The 20,942-nt window shown below is 43.1% G+C and overlaps 1 protein-coding gene across 1 annotated transcript in view; it reads left to right on the top strand.

The window, feature by feature from the left end:
- Nucleotides 1-20,942, top strand: part of CDC40 (cell division cycle 40) — a 183,825-nt gene that overhangs the window by 118,698 nt on the left and 44,185 nt on the right. The window contains exons 10-11 of the mRNA XM_053710851.1: nucleotides 2,478-2,579; nucleotides 8,295-8,410. Coding sequence (XP_053566826.1) covers nucleotides 2,478-2,579; nucleotides 8,295-8,410 — 218 coding nt within the window. The remainder of the gene's footprint in view (nucleotides 1-2,477; nucleotides 2,580-8,294; nucleotides 8,411-20,942) is intronic.

The raw sequence follows: 20,942 nt of genomic DNA on the forward strand, positions 1-20,942 counted from the left end.
AAGGCACAACAGGTTTTGTGAAGGGGGGTCGTGCAGCAGCTTCTTTCCAGGTGGATGCCCCCTTAACAAAGGATTTTCTCCCATTCCCTGGTGACCTGTTGGCTGTGTAAAAATCGTCAAGCTCACCCGCTTCCAATGCGGTTTGGGGTTTACGATCCAAAACCCATTCTTAGACTTCTGCTGAGCACAGCTGCATTAATTGCTCCTTCACCAACAGCTGCAGTATAGCTCTCTGACGTACCTTTCTGCAGAGAACGTAATTTCTTCCTGTACACCTCAGGAGTAAGTTTATACCTCCTCTGCAGTGCAGCTTTAATGGCATCATAGTCCTGATCAAACTCTGGGGGTAGTTCAGCAAAAGTCTCCATGGCAGGACCTTTCAGGCCAGGGGTAAGGTACTTGGCCCACTGCTCCCTTGGCAGCTGGAACTGTCTGCAAACTTTCTCAAAGCTATGCAGGAATACATCCACATTGCCATTTTTCTCCAGAGTGGGAAAATTCTCTGCATGCACTTTGGGAACAGGTGGGTCTATAGGCTCACTAACAGGTGAGACCATTCCTCTCTCCAACCGTACAAGCTGTAGCTGATACTCTCTCTCAGCCTGTCGTTCAGCAGCCTGTCTTTTATAAAAGTTTGCAATCAGCTCTATGCGCAAACTTGCATCCGCTGAGTCCATATGTTTCAGAACAGTTTGCAAATAACAGTCCAATGGATCCCCAGATCCTGATGAATCACTGTCCACAGCTGCAGACACGTCTCCTGAGGCTTCAGCTGGTGTGGCCTGGCTGTTATCATATTCTGTAAGATGTTGTATTAGTCCCTCTTTGTTCTTTCCACAAGATGGGATATCTTGCTCCTGGCATAACAGTGCCTCATTTCCTTGGTCGGCTGTTGATATGTCTCCATAGTAAAACTAAAATAGAAAAGAAAAACAGAATAGGGAAGGGTACTGTTTGCAGTGTGTGACTATATAATGCACTGAGTTTTAGCCTTTGGAAATTGTGAGAGTCAAAATTTGTTTTTAGTACCGGGATTTTCACACTAGCAAATCCACGAGCACTAAAATCTCATTTTTTTAAAAAAAATGATCTACACCACTGCCCACCAATTTGTGATGACCAGGGTTATCCAACCCTGCTCCAGTCACTTTTTTTGCACAGAAAGAGTCATCAGACCCCTTCTACTGTCACAATCTAGCCACACCAGACAAGCTTATGACTTAGTTCAGTGGGTGCAAGGGTTCACAACACTCTGTAGTCTGTACTAGGCATAAAAGAAATGCCCAAAACTACCCTTTAATGCCACCCACACTAAACTAAAAAACATATAGCTGCAAGCTGCCACCACTTATTAAAGGGAAAATCCTAAGAAAAAAACCCAGATTTTCACATTAACTCTCAGAATACGATTTAGCAGAAAATAAAATACACAGTTCTAATACTCCAGTCTCTTTCAGTAACATGGTTCAAATATTAGATAAAGGTCAAAGCTTAATAAATTAATTATTTATTATGCCAAGAATTATTATGCACAATGCATTATTAATAAAAAGTTGTTACAAATAAAATTACACACAAGCAAACAGTTTTTCAAAATAAAAAGAAGAAATTAGAAACCTCATACTGTACTAGTCTTTGGAATCTGTATGCCAGGGAGATGGCATGAAGCAATGGGTCCTTACTCAGTTTCGTAACAGCTTCCCTTGTAAGAATAACAGGTTGCTTGCCCATCCCTCTTTGCAGGGGCTGAGAAACCCCTTATCTTTTACGACTGTCAAACTCTAAATCTTTGCCTGAAATTATAGAACACATCATAATTTCTGCTAGATACATCCATTTTCATATAGACAGAAAGGCAATCTCTTATTTACATTGTGAGAATCAATTTGATACCAAATATGACATGGTTGTCATATTTACCTTCATCTAATGTCATAACATGTTTTAAACACATATCTACATTGTACCCAATAATTAACCCCTTGGCATCTCAATCATGGGGTAGTCGTGACAATAGTTATACAAACTATTCAGTGATTCCTATAATGTGATGGTAGTAGATCTATAAGATATAACTTGCAGCTCTTATAGCATATTTTAGGGAACGCTTAAAGCACCACTAAAACCAGTAGAATTACATGATCTACAAATGCATAATAAGACAATGCAATAACTCTTCATTTCAAATGATCAGTAGAATTTTATTTTTTTTTGCTTCCAAATTTCAAAGTAACTTCCGTTTTGCCTGCTCCTGTATCATGTGACAGCCATAACGCAATCACAAAATGCATATACATGTATACAGTGACATTTTGCACATGCTCAGTAGGACAGTGGAAGTAAATTATAAAGTTGTTAAAATTCAGTCAGATAGGGCATGCAATGTTTAACTATAGTGTCTCTCTATGACACTATGTTTGATATATTTTTAAAGTTCAACCGTTTGGTGAATATTTGTATCATTTCTCATTATGCAGGGCACAGTAAAGCTGTTAGAGACATCTGCTTCAACAACGCGGGTACTCAGTTCCTCAGCGCTGCCTATGACCGGTATCTGAAGCTCTGGGACTCTGAAACAGGTACTGTCAGATGCATTGCTACATAATAAAACATTTTCTTATTCCTGCCCAGTGTGCTGTCGTTGCATAGTTGCAATTCTGCATCAGTATGTCCTTAGGTGACACTAGTCAAAATCACAATTTTGAGTTATTGTTGATTCTTGTCAACTTTCCCCCTAAAGTGTCTATGATGAGTATACAACTGTTTGATTTTTCTTGCCTTTTTTAACACCCATTATACATTTGATATTGTTTGTGTGTGTCAGTTGTATATTTTGCAATGCAGAGGATTGATAATTATTATAGGTCTGTTTTATTACTCATCCTCATAACTAGCTTTGATGTGGCAAAAATACTTTTAAGCAGCTGGAAATTGTGAAGAACATCTACCATTTAATTTACTAAATATTCTTGTGCCATCTTGTAATGCATTGCTGCTGTTGATTATGCATACATTTAGTCAATTTCATTCATCCTCACACTGGTAATTGTTTATTTTGTTTGTATATGTTTATCTACTGCTATCATGCCAAGCATACTAAGCTATCTTAATATGTTAAAGGGACATGAAACCCAAACATTTTATTTCTTGATACAGACAGAACATGTGATTTTAAACAACTTTCCAAATTGCTTATATTATCTAAATTGCTACATTATCTTGGTATCTTTAGCTGAATAGCATATCTAGGTAGGTTCAGGAGCAGCAATCCATTACTGGATTAGCTCTCAGTAGCGCATAGCTGATCCTTAAATTAAAAAAAAAAAAAAAAAATCATGAATTTGAATCATGAAAAATAAGAAAAATGTATGATTTAATTTCCCTTTAAAGGTTTGTGCATAAGATGTTTTGCATTTTATCCACACTTGTTGGTAAGATCCATAAAAACTTGTTGGCAAACATTTCTTCTTAAACAGGAAGAGTCCACAGCTGCATTCATTACTTTTGTGAATTCAGAAGCTGGCCACTAGGAGGAGGCAAAGACACCCCAGCTAAAGGCTTAAATACCTCCCCCACTTCCCTCATCCCCCAGTCATTTTTTGCATTTCATCACAGGAAGTTGGCAGAGAAGTGTCAGAAGATTTTTATATAGTCTCTTATGGAGGGTAGTACTCTTCAAAATGGGACTGGAGTTATAAGTTATTCTGTCAGTCTCTGTGAGAGCATGGATGAAGGTTAGAGTCCGGAGATGCAGGGAGAGTCTTTCTGCGAAACCATCCAACTCATGTTAACAGCGCCTTAGCATTCAGCGTTGATGCGTTTCGCTGCCTGCTTTCTTCTCTCAAGTCCATGTCAGAATCGAGGCTACTATCTGTCACACTTGAAGGGCCGTGTTCCTGTTCCACAGCGTTGATTCCAGTAAGATTGTTTAATTTTACTTTGATGTGATAAAGTAATGTAAACAAAGAAGTCGGGCTCTCAGTGGGACTCTTTATAAGTAATCAAGGGTTAATATCTTCTGAGGGAGGTTATTGAACAGGGGGGACTTTAATCATGTTTGTTATGGGATTCTGTCTGCTAATGTGTAGTGTTACTTGGGCTTGTGGCTAGATCGGAACATAACGGCCTTTTCCTTGTCAGGCTGTGCAGCCCTTATAGGCCTTGGTTCGCTTTTCTATGGCCTGCATGGTGCACCTTGTTACGAGGCATGGTCACACTTCTGTGCTCCATTTCCGTATTCCTGACCACGTAGCGACGGAGAGAGTGTTTCGCTAGATGTCTGGGTCTCAGAAGGTGGTGAGTGCCCCAGCCATTGGGGGTGTAAGGTGACTTTTTTTTTTTTTCTGTCCATAATTTTTATATACCAAGTTATGGAGGATTCTGACTTTTTGGAGACGGATGTCTCTGATTCAGATTCTACTTCTTGTGAAGAGTATGAAATGGCCCGGGTAATCCATGCCTATCAGTTATGTTCCGAATGCCGCTCTAGAGTGCTCTCTTCCGATACAGGGAACTTAGAGTCCGCCGAGCCATCCGCCCCTGGGGATCACATATCCTGTGCGGAGCGTCCCCTAGAACCTTCTTTAACTACGCAAGCATGTGTCCCTAATGCCGTTACCCCTTCTCCGCAAGGCGGCTTGTTTCCTCCAGAAGCTACTGCACGGTTTCGTATGGCCATATCTATTGCCCTGGCGGATTTACATCTTCCAGAAGAGGTGTTTCTAAGATACTGTCCATGTTATGCTAACCGGGGCTCGTCAGGCGTGGGATCGCCTGGGTCAGATCAGCCATCTGGGGAAGCGGTTTCCTCTGAAGCTTCAGGGGCTCAACCCTCTGGGTCAGGGTCGTCAGTTGCACACGGCGGAGGCAAGTCTTGCTTTTCGTTATAGACTGGTGCACCTTCGTTTCCTGCTACGGCATGTTTTGGCGATGCTGGAAGATCCCAGTACTAATATATGAAGGGATCCTTGGTCTTCTGTTCCAGACGGCAAACTGGGTTAGGCGTGTGGGGATGAAGTTAATCTCCTGGTCGTCTTCAAATTTCCTTTCTTTTTGGGATATCTTATTCCAATTCTGAGCTCTGGAAGAATGGGGTCTCTGATTGGCTGGTCCCATTTGGTGTACCCATTTTTCTTGGCCGTTCACCTGCGGGTGCTGCCCTTCTTTTATTTGAGCTGGTTAGGATGTATTTTATTTATTTTTTAAGAAGCTCATGTCTGTTATGATTTCTCCGTTGGGAAATATTCTTCTCTGGAATTTGATACTAGCGATTTTGTAGTCGCTTGGGCACTTCCGCGAAAGTCGCATGTTAAGGTGTTAGTACATTGTTATGTATTTAGATCCTTTTGTCGAGTCCTTGTGGTGTCTCGAACTTTCTGTGGCCTGGTTCAGTTTGTAGTGCCATATGTAGCAGGCTTGTCCTGAAATGGCGCTATTTCTGGTGCTTACGGTCTATATCATCCACGGGGTGCCGGTGTAACTGGCTGGGTGGTGAGTTGATCACTTGTTTGAGGAGTTTATTACTCTTGGTGTCTCTTCATATCGAACAATGCCTTGGAGTTTTGTGACCCCCCCATGAATCTCCATAAATTTTTTGAGGCTCTGCCCACACAGGGCTAAGACATGGTAAAGGAAGCCTTCGTTCCCAAAAGTCAGGTTGGTTCTCGTTCTGCCTTTGGATGGGGCATCAGGGGATTGTACTCAGTCCCCACTGTCCTGTTCCTCGTTGGCGGGGATCCAGAGTGGACCCTAATAGAGATCGACCTGGACGATTTTCCTCCTCTTCTTTTGGAGATTCTCCTCTTGCAATCTGTTGTCCTTGATGACGGTATCTCTTTCTTCCTTCAGGGGTTGAGGGACCTTATCCCCTTCCTTGGGGTTGGCTTTGGGTCATCTGTTTCTGGAAGCTAAAGCCTTTTGGTTATTCTCTTTCTGGTATCTAGTCTGCTCCCGTATTTGCGGGAGCTTTACAAGTTAGATTCTCTCCCCTTTTTCCTGTGTTGCCCCTGCCTAGGTGTTTTTGGGTTTTCTCCTGCCAGGGGTTAGGACAAATGTTCCTTCTCAATCCTCGAGTTGTAGGGGTGTCAGGGAAGTGGATCCTGTGGATTTTGTAGACTTTTGATAGCTTCCAGAGTGGCTGTTAGGCTCCCCCATTGCCGATCACCTTTATGGTGGGAGTTGTATCCTGCTGTGGGTGTCCTATGCTCTCTGTGCATGGGACATTTTGTGAGAGTTCAGTGTCCAAGGTGTCTTGGCTATGACTGTGGTTGCATCACCTGTGGTGCAAAGTCTACTCTGGATGGGGTAACCTAGTGGTTCCTCAGGGGGTATTAAATTTTCAGCCGGCTCTGAGTTTTCGTGTGCCCGGATTTGTATGTCCTGTCTTTGACTGAAATTTTGGGGGGTCTGTATCCAGATCCCTTCAGACTGGTTTGGGACCGCCCAGTTTCCCGGTTCCGGGACGTCTTCTGTTCCTACGGGCGTATTTTTTCTCTCTTGCAGAGAGATTTAGATGTCTTCTGGGCCGGTCTTAGTGGCCGGATGAATTTCCTTAATTTTTTTGACCTTTTGAGCTAGTCTACAGCTTGCTCCAGCCCCGCTGTTAGTAGCTTGATGATTAGCCTAACTGTTTAGCGAGCGGAAGGTTTGAAGCTAACTTCAGCTAACTGCCTCTTGATTGCGTGTTAGCATGCTTCGCTTTCCCTTCCTTTTTGAGGATGAATTTGATATTCTATAGTGTCCGTCTGGGCTTGGAGATATTTTTTCTTACTCTAATTAGTGGGGTTGGTCCCCCTGCCTTGCGTGCGGGATGTCAGTGTGACGGGATGGATTTTTGCACCATATCTTTTTTGTAGTTCCTGTGAGGGTCTCCTTTTGGGAGTACCTTTCGTCTTCAGGAAGGGAGCTGTGTCTGTGTTATGGACCCGAGCTCTTTGGGGGTGCTGGTTCCCTCCCTTTTTCCTTCCTGCAGGTCCTGCTGATCGGAGTAATTTTATTTCCCTATGTCTTTCAGACATTATCAGTTACTTTGGTGCTGGGTCTGTTGCACAAGCGAAAAGTAGGGATCTGTCCTGTTGATCTTAGCCGCGTATCATTGTTATTGTGAGCCTTCCTTAGGTGGGAGGCTTTGCGGGGGATCCCTCCTCAGCAGGTAGTTTTCTCTACTGGTGTCTGGGTTCTGTTCTTTCCTTTCCTGCTCCCTTTCGGGAAGGTGCTGTTCTTCTGAAGAAGGTGGTCCTGTGTGGTAGGGTGGCAGGACGCCTATGGCTTGGAGGAGCATATTCAGATATCTGATGCTGTTTTTTTGGCGGCTACTTTGGACAATTTGTCTTTGGTTGCTCTATTCTGGGTGCGAGTGAGCGCTCTGCGTGGGGAAAGGATTCTTCCTCCCCCTTTTAAGTTCTCGGGACACTACCTGGTCCGTTGTTTTATGTAGATGGGGATTTACAAGTCCTCTCTTGCTGCCGGGTCGGCAGGGTATTTTCATAGGTGCCCTGTTCATCCTTGTTCTCCCTCTTGGAGTTATTTTTTTCTTTGGTCCTAGCCCATTTTGGTTCCGAGTCTCTTCCCCTCTGATGGAATGTGGATGTTTCCCCTTTCTTCTGATCGGGGTGGGGGAGTTTAATTTTGCAGGCTGCGTGCCAGCAGGACTTCGTCTCCTCAGAGGCCTTTGGCTTGGTTGAGTGGTCTCTAGCAAGGGCCTTGCTGGTTTCAACTTTTGGGCAGTTCTCAGCCTTTTTCTTTTTGTCCTTTGACTTCTAGTGAAGCAGTTTTTTCCTGTCGGGAGTTTCGAGGGTGGTAGGCTGTGGTGCCCTCAGAAGGGGCCGCCTTTTGTACCCGCCCATTTGCATTCAGTGTCCTCTATAGCTTGGGTATTGTTTTCCCAAAAGTAATGAATGCAGCTGTGGACTCGTCCTGTTTAAGAAGAAAAACTTAAATTATGCTTACCTGATAATTTTTGTTTTCTTCTGACGGGAAGAGTCCACAGCTCCTCGCCCGTGTTTTATCATAAGGGGCGGACATATTTTTTGTTTCTTCTGGCTCCTTTTTCACCCTGATATTTCTCCTACTGTTCCTTGTTCCCTCGGCAGAATGACTGGGGGATGAGGGAAGTGGGGGGAGGTATTTAAGCCTTTTGCTGGGGTGTCTTTGCCTCCTCCTGGTGGCCATGTTCTGAATTCCCAAAAGTAATAAATGCAGCTGTGGACTCTTCCCGTCCAAAAATAAGAAAATTATCAGGTAAGCATAATTTTAAGTTTTTATTTTATTTTTCTATTTTTATTTCTTTTCTAAAGGACAGTGCATTTCTAGGTTCACCAACAGGAAAGTACCGTACTGTGTTAAATTTAACCCTGATGAAGACAAACAGAATCTTTTTGTTGCTGGAATGTCTGATAAGAAAATAGTACAAGTAAGTGAGGGCATTTGCTGTGTTTAAAGCTTACTGTCCATGAATAAAGAGTATGTATTGCCAAATCAGTTTGAAAAACTGTATTTTTCTTTCATCCGATAGTGAGAGTCCCCGAGCCATCACATGTAGGAAATTTCCCTCCTGACCACCTGGAGGAGGCAAAAAATACACCAGTGCTCCCTCCAACTTCCCATGATCCTTAGTCGTTTTCTTTTGTCTCCTTGATGAGAATTGATTTGAATGTAAAGTGCAAATCTACTCGTTAAGGCCCAGTTCTTCCTTGCAGGGTCAGAGTTGCCACTTATTGGGCCTTTCATAATGGGCCTTTCATAATTGGGCTTCTATTGAGCAGATTTGTAAGACAGCTTCTTGGTCTTCTTTGCACACTATTTCGAAATCTTATCACTTTGATGTTTATGCTTAAGCTCCTTTTGGCTGGAAAGTTCTGTATAGGCTGTAGTTCCAGATCAGTAACATACCTGTATTCACAGTTTGTGTATTGATTCCCACATGTAATGGTCTCTCCATATTATGAAAGAAAACAAAATGTATGCTTACCTGATAAGATTAATTTATTTTATGCTGTTGAGAGTCCATAAGCACCACCTTTTTTTTTTTTTTTTTTTAGGTGGTGACGGTACTCGTTTTGCATTTTTTCCACCCCGCTTTTTTCTGCTTTTCTGTTTTTTCTCATTTACTTGGCTATATGTATAATTTAGGATTATTTGAAGTGAGAAGGAGCTAAAGCTCAGGTGTTGTTGGGGTATCTTTGTTTCTTTCTGCCTCCTCCTAGTGGTCGGGAGGGGATTTCCCCACATGTGCTGTCTCGTAGACTCTCTATCATGAAAGAAAGAAATTTATCAGTTTATACATTTTTCTTTTTTTTTCCAGATCATAAAATATACTAGGGTCAGATTCATTGTGGATTTGATTTAAAGTGATTAATGTCTGGCACTTTAAGACAAAGTATATACAATTTTAAAAACATGGGCAATTTTTAAAGACCGCTATTTTGTAAAATAAGTACCGTTTAGTTATGGCAAACATCCCGCCATTCTTCCACCCGCATCTCATACTATATTTAGTTGATCAATGACTAATCCGGCCTCATCCAATTGTTGCATGCCCCACGAGCTGGGCGCCAAACGGGAACACAACGATTGGGTGAAGCCGGATTTATTCTCTATCAATAAATACAGTATTAGATGCAGGCGGAGGAACACTGGGGCACATGTACTGAAAAATATTCTCTCCTTTAATTTTCTCCTAGATTTACCATTTTACCTTCTGGAGTGCATTAAATTGTTTACAAATTGCTGCTTTACCTTTAATTCTGCATTTTAAGTAGCTGTTTTTTGTTTTTGTTTTTTTTACTTGTGTTTTTTCTTTTGTTCACCTTTACTGAAATTTTCAATAATTACGTATTGGCTATATAAAAACTAAGTAAACATAGCCAGGAGAAGTACATTTAAAGTCCTAGTGGGAGGTAGGAGAGAGAAGTAATACCATGTTAATTTTCACATCTCTCTAAGTATTGGGCTTTGGTATACAGACAGACAATATTGTGAGGTATTTGGGTGTATAGAAAGTGATAAAATAAGGAGATCTGATTTCCCTGCAAGCTCAGCCCATTTTAATGAGTTGTGTTGTACATAACAGCCAGCTATGTCATATAAAAATAAACCTAAGGGTGCAATTTCTCAGACATTTTATACTCTGCTACTGGTATAACAAGTCAATGGAAACAAATTAAAACAGAAATTTACAGTACAGTGAGGTAGAATACAAATAATAATAAAAATAACAATGCAATTTCATTTAAGTTTTTTGGCAAATTTAAAAATCTATTTCCCTGCCTTCTGTACCACACTGATATACATATACAAATGGTTAAAGAGAAAATTCTAGACATAGCAGGCTGGTACTAGAGCATTAATCACCAAAAACCTATTTTGGTAGCTGTCTATCTAAAATCCACTTAAAAATATGATTACTTTTACAAGATATGAGTCGTCCACGGATTTCATCCTTACTTATGGGATATCGCCTCCTGGTCAGCAGGAGGAGGCAAAGAGCTCCACAGCAGAGCTGCATAAATAGCTCCTCCCTTCCCCCCCCCCCAACCCAGTCATTCTCTTTGCCTGTTTTAGTGATAGGAGTGAGGTAAAGTGAGGTGTTAGTTTAGATTCTTCAATCAAGATTTTTTTTTATTTTTAAATGGTGCCAAAGTGTACTATTTTCCTTTAGAGCAGCTTTTGCAGTGATAGCCTTTTGGCTATGGGAACTGGTGGGGTTTTAGCCTCACTGCGCCTCCCATTCTTCTGCTGCTCTGATGTGATGGCCTTATATGAAACGTAACTAAGACCCTTCTATCTTCACAGGACCTCAGGAGGAAGAGAGGACCTCTTGACACTGTGAATTTTCATGCTGTTCCTCAGCATGGAGGTAAGTGCAGTCTTTTATTCTGGGACACAAATATATCAGAATTGACTGTACTTTGCCTTTTTCTTGTTTGTTCTCTATCAGAGATTAGGAGCTAAAAGGCTTCTTTCTCTTGTTAAGTGTATCCAGTCCTCGGATCATCCATTACTTATGGGATATTCTCCTTCCCAACAGGAAGTTGCAAGAGGATCACCCACAGCAGAGCTGCTATATAGCTCCTCCCCTAACTGTCATATCCAGTCATTCTCTTGCAAGCCTCAACCAAGATGGAGGTCGTAAGAGGAGTGTGGTGTTTTATACTTAGTTTATTCTTCAATCAAAAGTTTGTTATTTTTAAATGGTGCCGGAGTGTACTGTTTATCTCAGGCAGTATTTAGAAGAAGAATCTGCCTGAGTTTTCTATGATCTTAGCAGAAGTAACTAAGATCCATGGCTGTTCTCACATATCCTGAGGAGTGAGGTAACTTCAGAGAGGGAATGGCGTGCAGGTTTTCCTGCAATAAGGTATGTGCAGTTAATATTTTTCTAGGGATGGAATTTGCTAGAAAATGCTGCTGATACCGAACTAATGTAAGTAAAGCCTTAAATGCAGTGATAGCTACTGGTATCAGGCTTATTAATAGAGATGCATACTCTTATAAAAATGTAATATAAAACGTTTGCTGGCATGTTTAATCGTTTTTATTTGTATTTGGTGATAAAACTTATTGGGGCCTAGTTTTTTTTCCACATGGCTGGCTTGAATTTTGCCTAGTAACAGTTTCCTTAGGCTTTCCACTGTTGTAATATGAGTGGGAGGGGCCTTTTTTAGTGCTTTTCTGTGCAGATAAAAATACTGACAGACATTCAGTTTCCCACTGCATGATCCAGGACATCTCTGGAGGGCTCAAAAGGCTTCAAAGTCGTTTTTGAGGGAGGTAAAAAGCCACAGTAGAGCTGTGGCAGTTGTTGTGACTGTTTGAAAAAAAAAAAAAACGTTTTTGTCTTTTATTATTCCATTTTGGGTATTAAGGGGTTAATCATCCATTTGCAAGTGGGTGCAATGCTCTGCTAGCTTGTTACATACACTGTAAAAAAAAAATTAACTGCCTTTTTTCACTGTTATTTCAAATTTTGACAAAATTTGTGTTTCTTAAAGGTGCAGTAACGTTTTTTATATTGCTTGTAAACTTGTTTAAAGTGTTTTCCAAGCTTGCTAGTCTCATTGCTAGTCTGTTTAAACATGTCTGACACAGAGGAAACTACTTGTTCATTATGTTTGAAAGCCATGGTGGAGCCCCATAGGAGAATGTGTACTAAATGTATTGATTTCACCTTAAACAGTAAAGATCAGTCTTTAACTATAAAATAAATATCACCAGAAGATTCTGACGAGGGGGAAGTTATGCCGACTAACTCTCCCCACGTGTCAGACCCTTCGCCTCCCGCTCAGGGGATACACGCTAATATGGCGCCAATTACATCAGGGACGCCCATAGCGATTACCTTGCAGGACATGGCTGCAATCATGAATAATACCCTGTCAGAGGTATTATCCAGGTTGCCTGAATTAAGAGGCAAGCGCGATTGCTCTGGGGTTAGGAGAAATACAGAGCACGCAGATGCTGTAAGGGCCATGTCTTATACTGCGTCACAATATGCAGATCATGAGGACGGAGAGCTTCAGTCTGTGGGTGACATCTCTGATTCGGGGAAACCTGATTCAGAGATTTCTAATTTTAAATTTAAGCTTGAGAACCTCCGTGTGTTGCTTGGGGAGGTATTAGCTGCTCTGAATGACTGTAACACAGTTGCAGTACCAGAAATTGTGTAGGCTGGATAAATACTATGCGGTGCCGGTGTGTACTGATGTTTTTCCTATACCTAAAAGGCTTACAGAAATTATTAGCAAGGAGTGGGATAGACCGGGTGTGCCTTTTTCCCCACCTCCTATATTTAGAAAAATGTTTCCAATAGACGCCACTACACGGGACTTATGGCAGACGGTCCCTAAGGTGGAGGGAGCAGTTTCTACTTTAGCAAAGCGTACTACTATCCCGGTTGAGGACAGTTGTGCTTTTTCAGATCCAATGGATAAAAAATTGGAGGGTTACCTTAAGAAAATGTTTATTCAACAAGGTTTTATTTTACAGCCCCTTGCATGCATTGCGCCTGTCACGGCCGCGGCGGCATTCTGGTTTGAGGCCCTGGAAGAGGCCATTCATACAGCTCCATTGACTGAAATTGACAAGCTTAGAACACTTAAGCTAGCTAACTCATTTGTTTCTGATGCCATTGTTCATTTGACTAAACTAACGGCTAAGAATTCCGGATTCGCCATCCAAGCGCGTAGGGCGCTATGGCTTAAATCCTGGTCAGCTGACGTGACTTCGAAGTCTAAATTACTCAACATTCCTTTCAAGGGGCAGACCTTATTCGGGCCTGGTTTGAAGGAAATTATTGCTGACATTAATGGAGGTAAGGGTCACAGCAAAGGCCAAACAGTCTAATTTTCGTGCCTTTCGAAATTTCAAGGCAGGTGCAGCATCAACTTCCTCCGCTTCAAAACAAGAGGGAACTTTTGCTCAATCTAAGCAGGCCTGGAAACCTAACCAGTCCTGGAACAAAGGCAAGCAGGCCAGAAAGCCTGCTGCTGCCTCTAAGACAGCATGAAGGAACGGCCCCCTATCCGGCGACGGATCTAGTAGGGGGCAGACTTTCTCTCTTCGCCCAGGCGTGGGCAAGAGATGTTCGGGATTCCTGGGCGTTGGAGATCATATCTCAGGGATATCTTCTGGACTTCAAAGCTTCCCCTCCACAAGGGAGATTTCATCTTTCAAGGCTATCTGCAAATCAGATAAAGCAAGAGGCATTCCTACGCTGTGTGCAAGACCTCCTAGTTATGGGAGTGATCCATCCAGTTCCGCGGACGGAACAAGGACAGGGTTTTTATTCGAATCTGTTTGTGGTTCCCAAAAAAGAGGGAACCTTCAGACCAATTTTGGATCTAAAGATCTTAAACAAATTCCTCAGAGTTTCATCTTTCAAAATGGAAACTATTCGGACCATCCTACCCATGATCCAAGAAGGTCAGTACATGACCACAGTGGACTTAAAGGATGCCTACCTTCACATACCGATTCACAAAAATCATCATCGGTTTCTAAGGTTTGCCATTCTAGACAGGCATTACCAATTTGTAGCTCTTCCCTTCAGGTTTGCTACAGCCCCGAGAATCTTTACAAAGGTTCTGGGCTCACTTCTGGCGGTTCTAAGACCGCGAGGCATAGCGGTGGCTCCGTATCTAGACGACATCCTGATACAGGCGTCAAGCTTTCAGGTTGCCAAGTCTCATACAGAGATAGTTCTGGCATTTCTGAGGTCTCACTGGTGGAAAGTGAACGAGGAAAAAGAGTTCTCTATCCCCACTCACAAGAGTCTCCTTCTTAGGGACTCTTATAGATTCTGTAGAAATGAAAATTTACCTGACGGAGTCCAGGTTATCAAAACTTCTAAATGCTTGCCGTGTTCTTCACTCCATTCCGCGCCCTTAGGTAGCTCAGTGTATGGAGGTAATCGGCTTAATGGTAGCGGCAATGGACATAGTGCCATTTGCGCGCCTTCATCTCAGACCGCTGCAATTATGCATGCTGAGTCAGTGGAATGGGGATTACACAGATTTGTCCCCTCTGCTAAATCTGGATCAAGAGACCAGAGATTCTCTTCTCTGGTGGTTGCCTTGGGTACACCTGTCCAAGGGTATGACCTTTCGCAGGCCAGATTGGACAATTGTAACAACAGATGCCAGCCTTCTAGGTTGGGGTGCAGTCTGGAATTCCCTGAAGGAACAGGGATCGTGGACTCAGGAGGAGAAACTCCTTCCAATAAATATTCTGGAGTTAAGAGCGATATTCAATGCTCTTCTGGCTTGGCCTCAGTTAGCAACACTGAGTTTCATCAGATTTCAGTCGGACAACATCACGACTGTGGCTTACATCAACCATCAAGGGGGAACCAGGAGTTCCCTAGCGATGTTAGAAGTCTCAAAAATAATTCGCTGGGCAGAGTACCACTCTTCCCACCTGTCGGCAATCCATATCCCAGGCGTGGAGAACTGGGAGGCGGATTTTCTAAGTCGTCAGACTTTCCATCCGGGGGAGTGGGAACTCCATCCGGAGGTGTTTGCTCAGTTGATTCATCGTTGGGGCAAACCAGAGTTGGATCTCATGGCGTCTCGCCAGAACGCCAAGCTTCCTTGTTACGGATCCAGGTCCAGGGACCCAGAAGCGACGCTGATAGATGCTCTAGCAGCGCCTTGGTTCTTCAACCTGGCTTATGTGTTTCCACCGTTTCCTCTGCTCCTTCGACTGATTGCCAAAATCAAACAGGAGAGAGCATCGGTGATTCTGATAGCACCTGCGTGGCCACGTCATCCTTTCCACCATGGACTCTGCCTCTAAGACAGGACCTTCTGATACAAGGTCCTTTCAATCATCCAAATCTAATTTCTCTGAGACTGACTGCATGGAGATTGAACGCTTGATTCTATCAAAGCGTGGCTTCTCCGAGTCAGTCATTGATACTTTAATACAGCCACGAAAGCCTGTTACCAGGAAAATCTACCACAAGATATGGAGTAAATATATTTATTGGTGTGAATCCAAGAATTACTAATGGAGTAAGGTTAGGATTCCTAGAATATTGTCTTTTCTCCAAGAGGGCTTGGACAAAGGATTATCAGCTAGTTCCTTAAAGGGACAGATTTCTGCTCTGTCTATTCTTTTACACAAGCGTCTGGCAGAGGTTCCAGACGTCCAGCCATTTTGCCAGGCTTTGGTTAGAATTAAGCCTGTGTTTAAACCTGTTACTCCCCCGTGGAGCTTAAACTTGGTTCTTAAAGTTCTTCAAGGAGTTCAGTTTGAACCCCTTCATTCCATTGATATTAAACTTTTATCTTGGAAAGTTCTGTTTTTGATGGCTATTTCCTCGGCTCGGAGAGTCTCTGAGCTATCTGCCTTACAATGTGATTCTCCTTATCTGATTTTTCATGCAGATAAGGTAGTTCTGCGTACCAAACCTGGGTTTTTACCTAAGGTGGTTTCTAAAAAGAATATCAATTAAGAGATTGTTGTTCCATCATTGTGTCCTAATCCTTCTTCAAAGAAGGAACGTCTTTTACATAATCTAGACGCGTCCGTGCCTTGAAGTTTTACTTACAAGGTACTAAAGATTTTCGTCAAACATCTACCCTGTTTATCGTTTACTCTGGACAGAGGAGAGGTCAAAAAGCTTCGGCAACCTCTCTTTCCTTTTGACTTCGGAGCATAATACGCCTAGCCTATGAGACTGCTGGACAGCAGCCCCCTGAAAGTATTACAGCTCATTCCACTAGAGCTGTGGCTTCCACCTGGGCCTTTAAAAATGAGGCCTCTGTTGAACAGATTTGCAAGGCCGCGACTTGGTCTTCGCTTCACACTTTTTCCAAATTTTCCAAATTTGATACTTTTGCTTCTTCGGAGGCTGTTTTTGGGAGAAAGGTTCTTCAGGCAGTGGTTCCTTCCGCTTAATCCTGCCTTGTCCCTTCCATCATTCGTGTACTTTAGCTTTGGTATTGGTATCCCATAAGTAATGGATGATCCGTGGACTGGATACACTTAACAAGAGAAAACATAATTTATGCTTACCTGATAAATTTATTTCTCTTGTAGTGTATCCAGTCCACGGCCCTCCCTGTCCTTTTAAGGCAGGTCTAAATGTTAATTAAACTACAGTCACCACTGCACCCTTTGGTTTCTCCTTTCTCTGTTTGTTTTCAGTCGAATGACTGGATATGACAGGGGAGGAGCTATATAGCAGCTCTGCTGTGGGTGATCCTCTTGCAACTTCCTGTTGGGAAGGAGAATATCCCATAAGTAATGGATGATCCGTGGACTGGATACACTACAAGAGAAATAAATTTATCAGGTAAGCATAAATTATGTTTTTTTGACAATATGCAAATTCTCATTAGTTAAAACAAGAACCAACACATTGCTTATTTCCTGCAGACACTCTAGACTAGATAAACTAGAAGCACTGGGGAATGGAGGGTGTTTATACACTGTGTACGATTATTGGGCACTCTATGTTTAATGGACGAAGTAAAACATACAGTGGTGGCTGACGCGGGAGATTGTGGCATAAGTATCAGATTGTTTAGACTCCGGTTAATGGCGGTTCAGTGTGTGTATACGCCACGGAGCTGAGGGGTTATGTATACGCCCACAAGGGCGGGGCTTCTCGTTCGCGCACTTGCTGCGCAGTATTACTTCTGTTCGGCTCCGGATGGCAGCAGGTTTTCATGGTCCCTAAGTTCGCTTGTGATAAAAATTTTGCAAGCGATCATAGGTGCGCCACATAGGAGGTGTCAGTGTCAAGCAAGTGGGGGCAGGTAGGAGCCGCAGCGGAACTGCGGCAAGGTGACTGTTCCGCTTTCTTTTTGATAATAAGCTTTACAACTCAGGGGCAAGCGGGGTAAATCTCCTTGTTTGCTAACAGCTTAGGGACAAGCGTAGTAAAACTACTTATTTGCTTATCGGATAGTAGCAGACTTTATTATTTAAAGACACAGTACTCTATTTTTTCTGATTAATATATATCTGTGGATTTACCAAGTTTGCTTTGTTTGTTCTGTTATCATGGAAGAACTTGAACAAAGTACATGCCCTATGTGTTTAGATAACGTGTTTAGATAACATTGTGGAACCCCCAGTTACACTTTGTCCTTTGTATTGAGAGGGCCTTACAGTGTAGAGAGAAAATTTTCTTTAATAAAGATATGTCTAATGAATGTCCTCAGACTGATGAGACTCTAGGTATGCCGCAGCTTTCTCCCAAAGCGTCACAGCCTTTAACGCCCACGCAAGTAACGCCTTGTTCTTCCACGGCGTCTGCGTCATTTACTCTGCAGGATATGGCTGCAGTTATGTCACCCACTCTTACAGAGGTTTTATCTAAGTTGCCTGTATTACAGGGCAAACGTAGTAGAAAAGAGACCCAGGTGGTCCATGCGACTTCTGATTCTTTGATGACGATCTCCGATGTACCCTCCCAGGGCTCTGAGGGGGGGGGGGGGGGTTAGGGAGGCTCTGTCTGAAGGGGAACTAGCTGACCCGGGTAGTACATTACCCCAGACATATTCGGACGTGATGTCCTTTAAATTTGAACTTGAACACCTTCGCCTGTTACTGCGGGAGGTTTTGAGGACTCTGGACGACTGTGACTCTATTGTGGTCCCTCCAGAGAAATTGTGTAAGATGGACAAGTACTTAGAGGTTCCATCTTATTCTGACGTTTTTCCAGTTCCTAAGAGAATTTCGGAAATTATTACCACCTTCCCCTATGTTTAAGAAAATGTTCCCTATACCTGACACCGTTCGGGACTCTTGGCAAATGATCCCTAAGGTGGAGGGAGCTATTTCTACCCTGGCTAAGCGTACGACTATCCCTATTGAGGACAGTTGTACTTTCAAAGACCCTATGGATAAAAAGTTGGAGGGTCTTCTAAAAAAGCTATTTGTTCATCAAGGGTTTCTATTACAACAGACGGCCTGCATTGTACCAGTCTCAACTGTGGCTGCCTTTTGGTTTGATTCCTTAGAAGATTCTCTTAAGGGAATTTTGCACAAGCCAAGTCCTTCTGGAGACCCAACCAGGCTTGGAATAAGGGTAAACAACTCAAGAAGCCCGCTGCTGCTCCCAAGACAGCATGAAGGGGTGGCCCCCGATCCGGAACCGGATCTAGTAGGGGGCAGACTTTCTCTCTTTGTCCAGGCTTGGATAAGAGAAGTTCAGGATCCCTGGACACTAGACATTGTGTCTCAAGGGTATCAGTTGGAGTTCAAAAATTCCTTCCCAAGGGCAAGGTTTCTTCTTTCACGATTGTCTGTAGACCAGATAGAGGCGTTCTTATGTTGTGTAAAAGACCTCTCCACTATGGGAGTAATTTGTCCCGTTCCAGAACAGGAACAGGGGCCGGGGTTTTACTCAAACTTTTTCGTGGTTCCCAAAAAAGAGGGAACGTTCCGTCCCATTTTAGATCTCAAGAGTCTAAACAAGTTTCTCAGAGTCCCATCCTTCAAGATGGAGACTATTCTGACAATTCTTCCATTGATCCAGAAGGGTCAATATATGACTACCGTGGATTTAAAGGATGCATATCCTCATATTCCTATCCACAAGGATCATCACCAGTTCCTAAGGTTTGCCTTCCTGGACAAACCTTTTCAGTTCGTGGCTCTTCCTTTTGGGCTGGCCACAGCACCCAGGATCTTCATGAAGTTTCTAGGGTCTCTGCTGGCGGTTCTCAGGCCGCGGGGCATTGCAGTGGCACCTTTTCTGGACGATATTCTGATCCAGGCGTCGTCTTATCAGCTGACAGTCTCATACTGACATTGTTCTATCCTTTCTAAGGACCCACGGTTGGAAGGTGAATCTAGAAAAGAGTTCTCTAATCCCACAGACAAGGGTTCCTTTCCTGGGAACTCTAATAGACTCTGTATCCATGAAAATCTTTTTGACGGAGGTCAGAAAGTTAAAGATTCTGAATACATATGCCGATCCCTTCAGTCCAATCCTCGGCCATCAGTGGCACAGTGCATGGAGGTAATTGGATTGATGGTGGCGGTAATGGACATCATTCCGTTTGCTCGTTTTCATCTCAGACCTCTACAACTGAGCATGTTCAGACAGTGGAATAGAGATTATGCAGATTTGTCTCCTCAGATAGATCTGGATCAGGAGACAAGGGACTCTCTTCTTTGGTGGTTGTCCCCGTGTCATCTGTCCCAAGGGACGTGCTTCCACAGACCCACATGGGTGATAGTGATAACGTATGCCAGTCTACTAGGTTGGGGAGCAGTCTGGAATTCCCTGAAGGCTCAGGGTGTGTGGACTCTGTCGGAATCTATACTTCCAATCAATATTCTGTAGTTGAGAGCAATATTCAATGCGCTTCAGGCTTGGCCTCAGTTGGCTTCGGCCAAATTCATCCAATTTCAGTCGGACAACATCACGACTGTGGCTTACATCAATCATCAGGGAGGAACAAGGAGTTCCTTAGCGATGACAGAAGTATCCAAGATAATTCGGTGGGCGGTGGCTCACTCTTGTTATCTGTCAGCAATCTACATCCCAGGACTGGACAACTGGGAAGCAGATTTTTTTGAGCAGACAGACGTTTCATCCGGGGGAATGGGAACTCCATCCGGATGTCTTTGCCACCCTGATTCTCAGATGGGACAGGCCAGAGCTAGATCTCATGGCATCTTGTCAGAATGCCAAGCTCCCGAGATACGGATCCAGGTCCAGGGATCCTCAGGCCGAACTGATAGATGCCTTGGTCGTTCAACCTAGCTTATGTGTTTCCACCGTTTGCTCTCCTTCCCCGGGTGATTGCTCGGATCAAACAGGAAAGGGCTTCAGTGATTCTCATCGCTCCTGCGTGGCCTCGCAGGACTTGGTATGCCAATCTGGTGGACATGTCCTCTCGGCCACCGTGGAAGCTTCCATTAAGGCAGGACCTTCTCATTCAGGGACCCTTCCATCATCCAAATTTAATTTCTCTACAGCTGACGGCTTGGAGATTGAATGCTTGATTTTATCTAAGCGAGGGTTCGCTGATTCGGTCATTGATACTTTGATTCAGGCTCGTAAGCCTGTTACTAGAAAAATGTACCATAAGATATGGCGTAAATATCTTTATTGGTGCGAATCCAAGGGCTACTCATGGAATAAGATTAGGATTCCTAGGATTTTATCCTTTCTCCAAGAAGGATTGGAGAAAGGGTTGTCAGCAAGTTTCTTAAAGGGACAGATTTCTGCTCTATCTATTTTGCTACACAAACGTCTGGCAGATGTTCCAGATGTTCAATCTTTTTGTCAGGCTCTGTCTAGAATCAGGCCTGTGTTTAAACCAATTGCGCCTCCTTGGAGTTTGAATTTAGTTCTTAATGTTCTTCAAGGGGTTCCGTTTGAACCTATGCATTCCATAGATATTAAGTTGTTATCTTGGAAAGTTTTATTTTTGGTTGCTATTTCTTCTGCTCGCAAAGTTTCTGAACTTTCAGCATTA

This window comes from Bombina bombina, chromosome 4 (genome assembly GCF_027579735.1).
Source record: "Bombina bombina isolate aBomBom1 chromosome 4, aBomBom1.pri, whole genome shotgun sequence".
Lineage (NCBI taxonomy): Eukaryota > Metazoa > Chordata > Amphibia > Anura > Bombinatoridae > Bombina > Bombina bombina.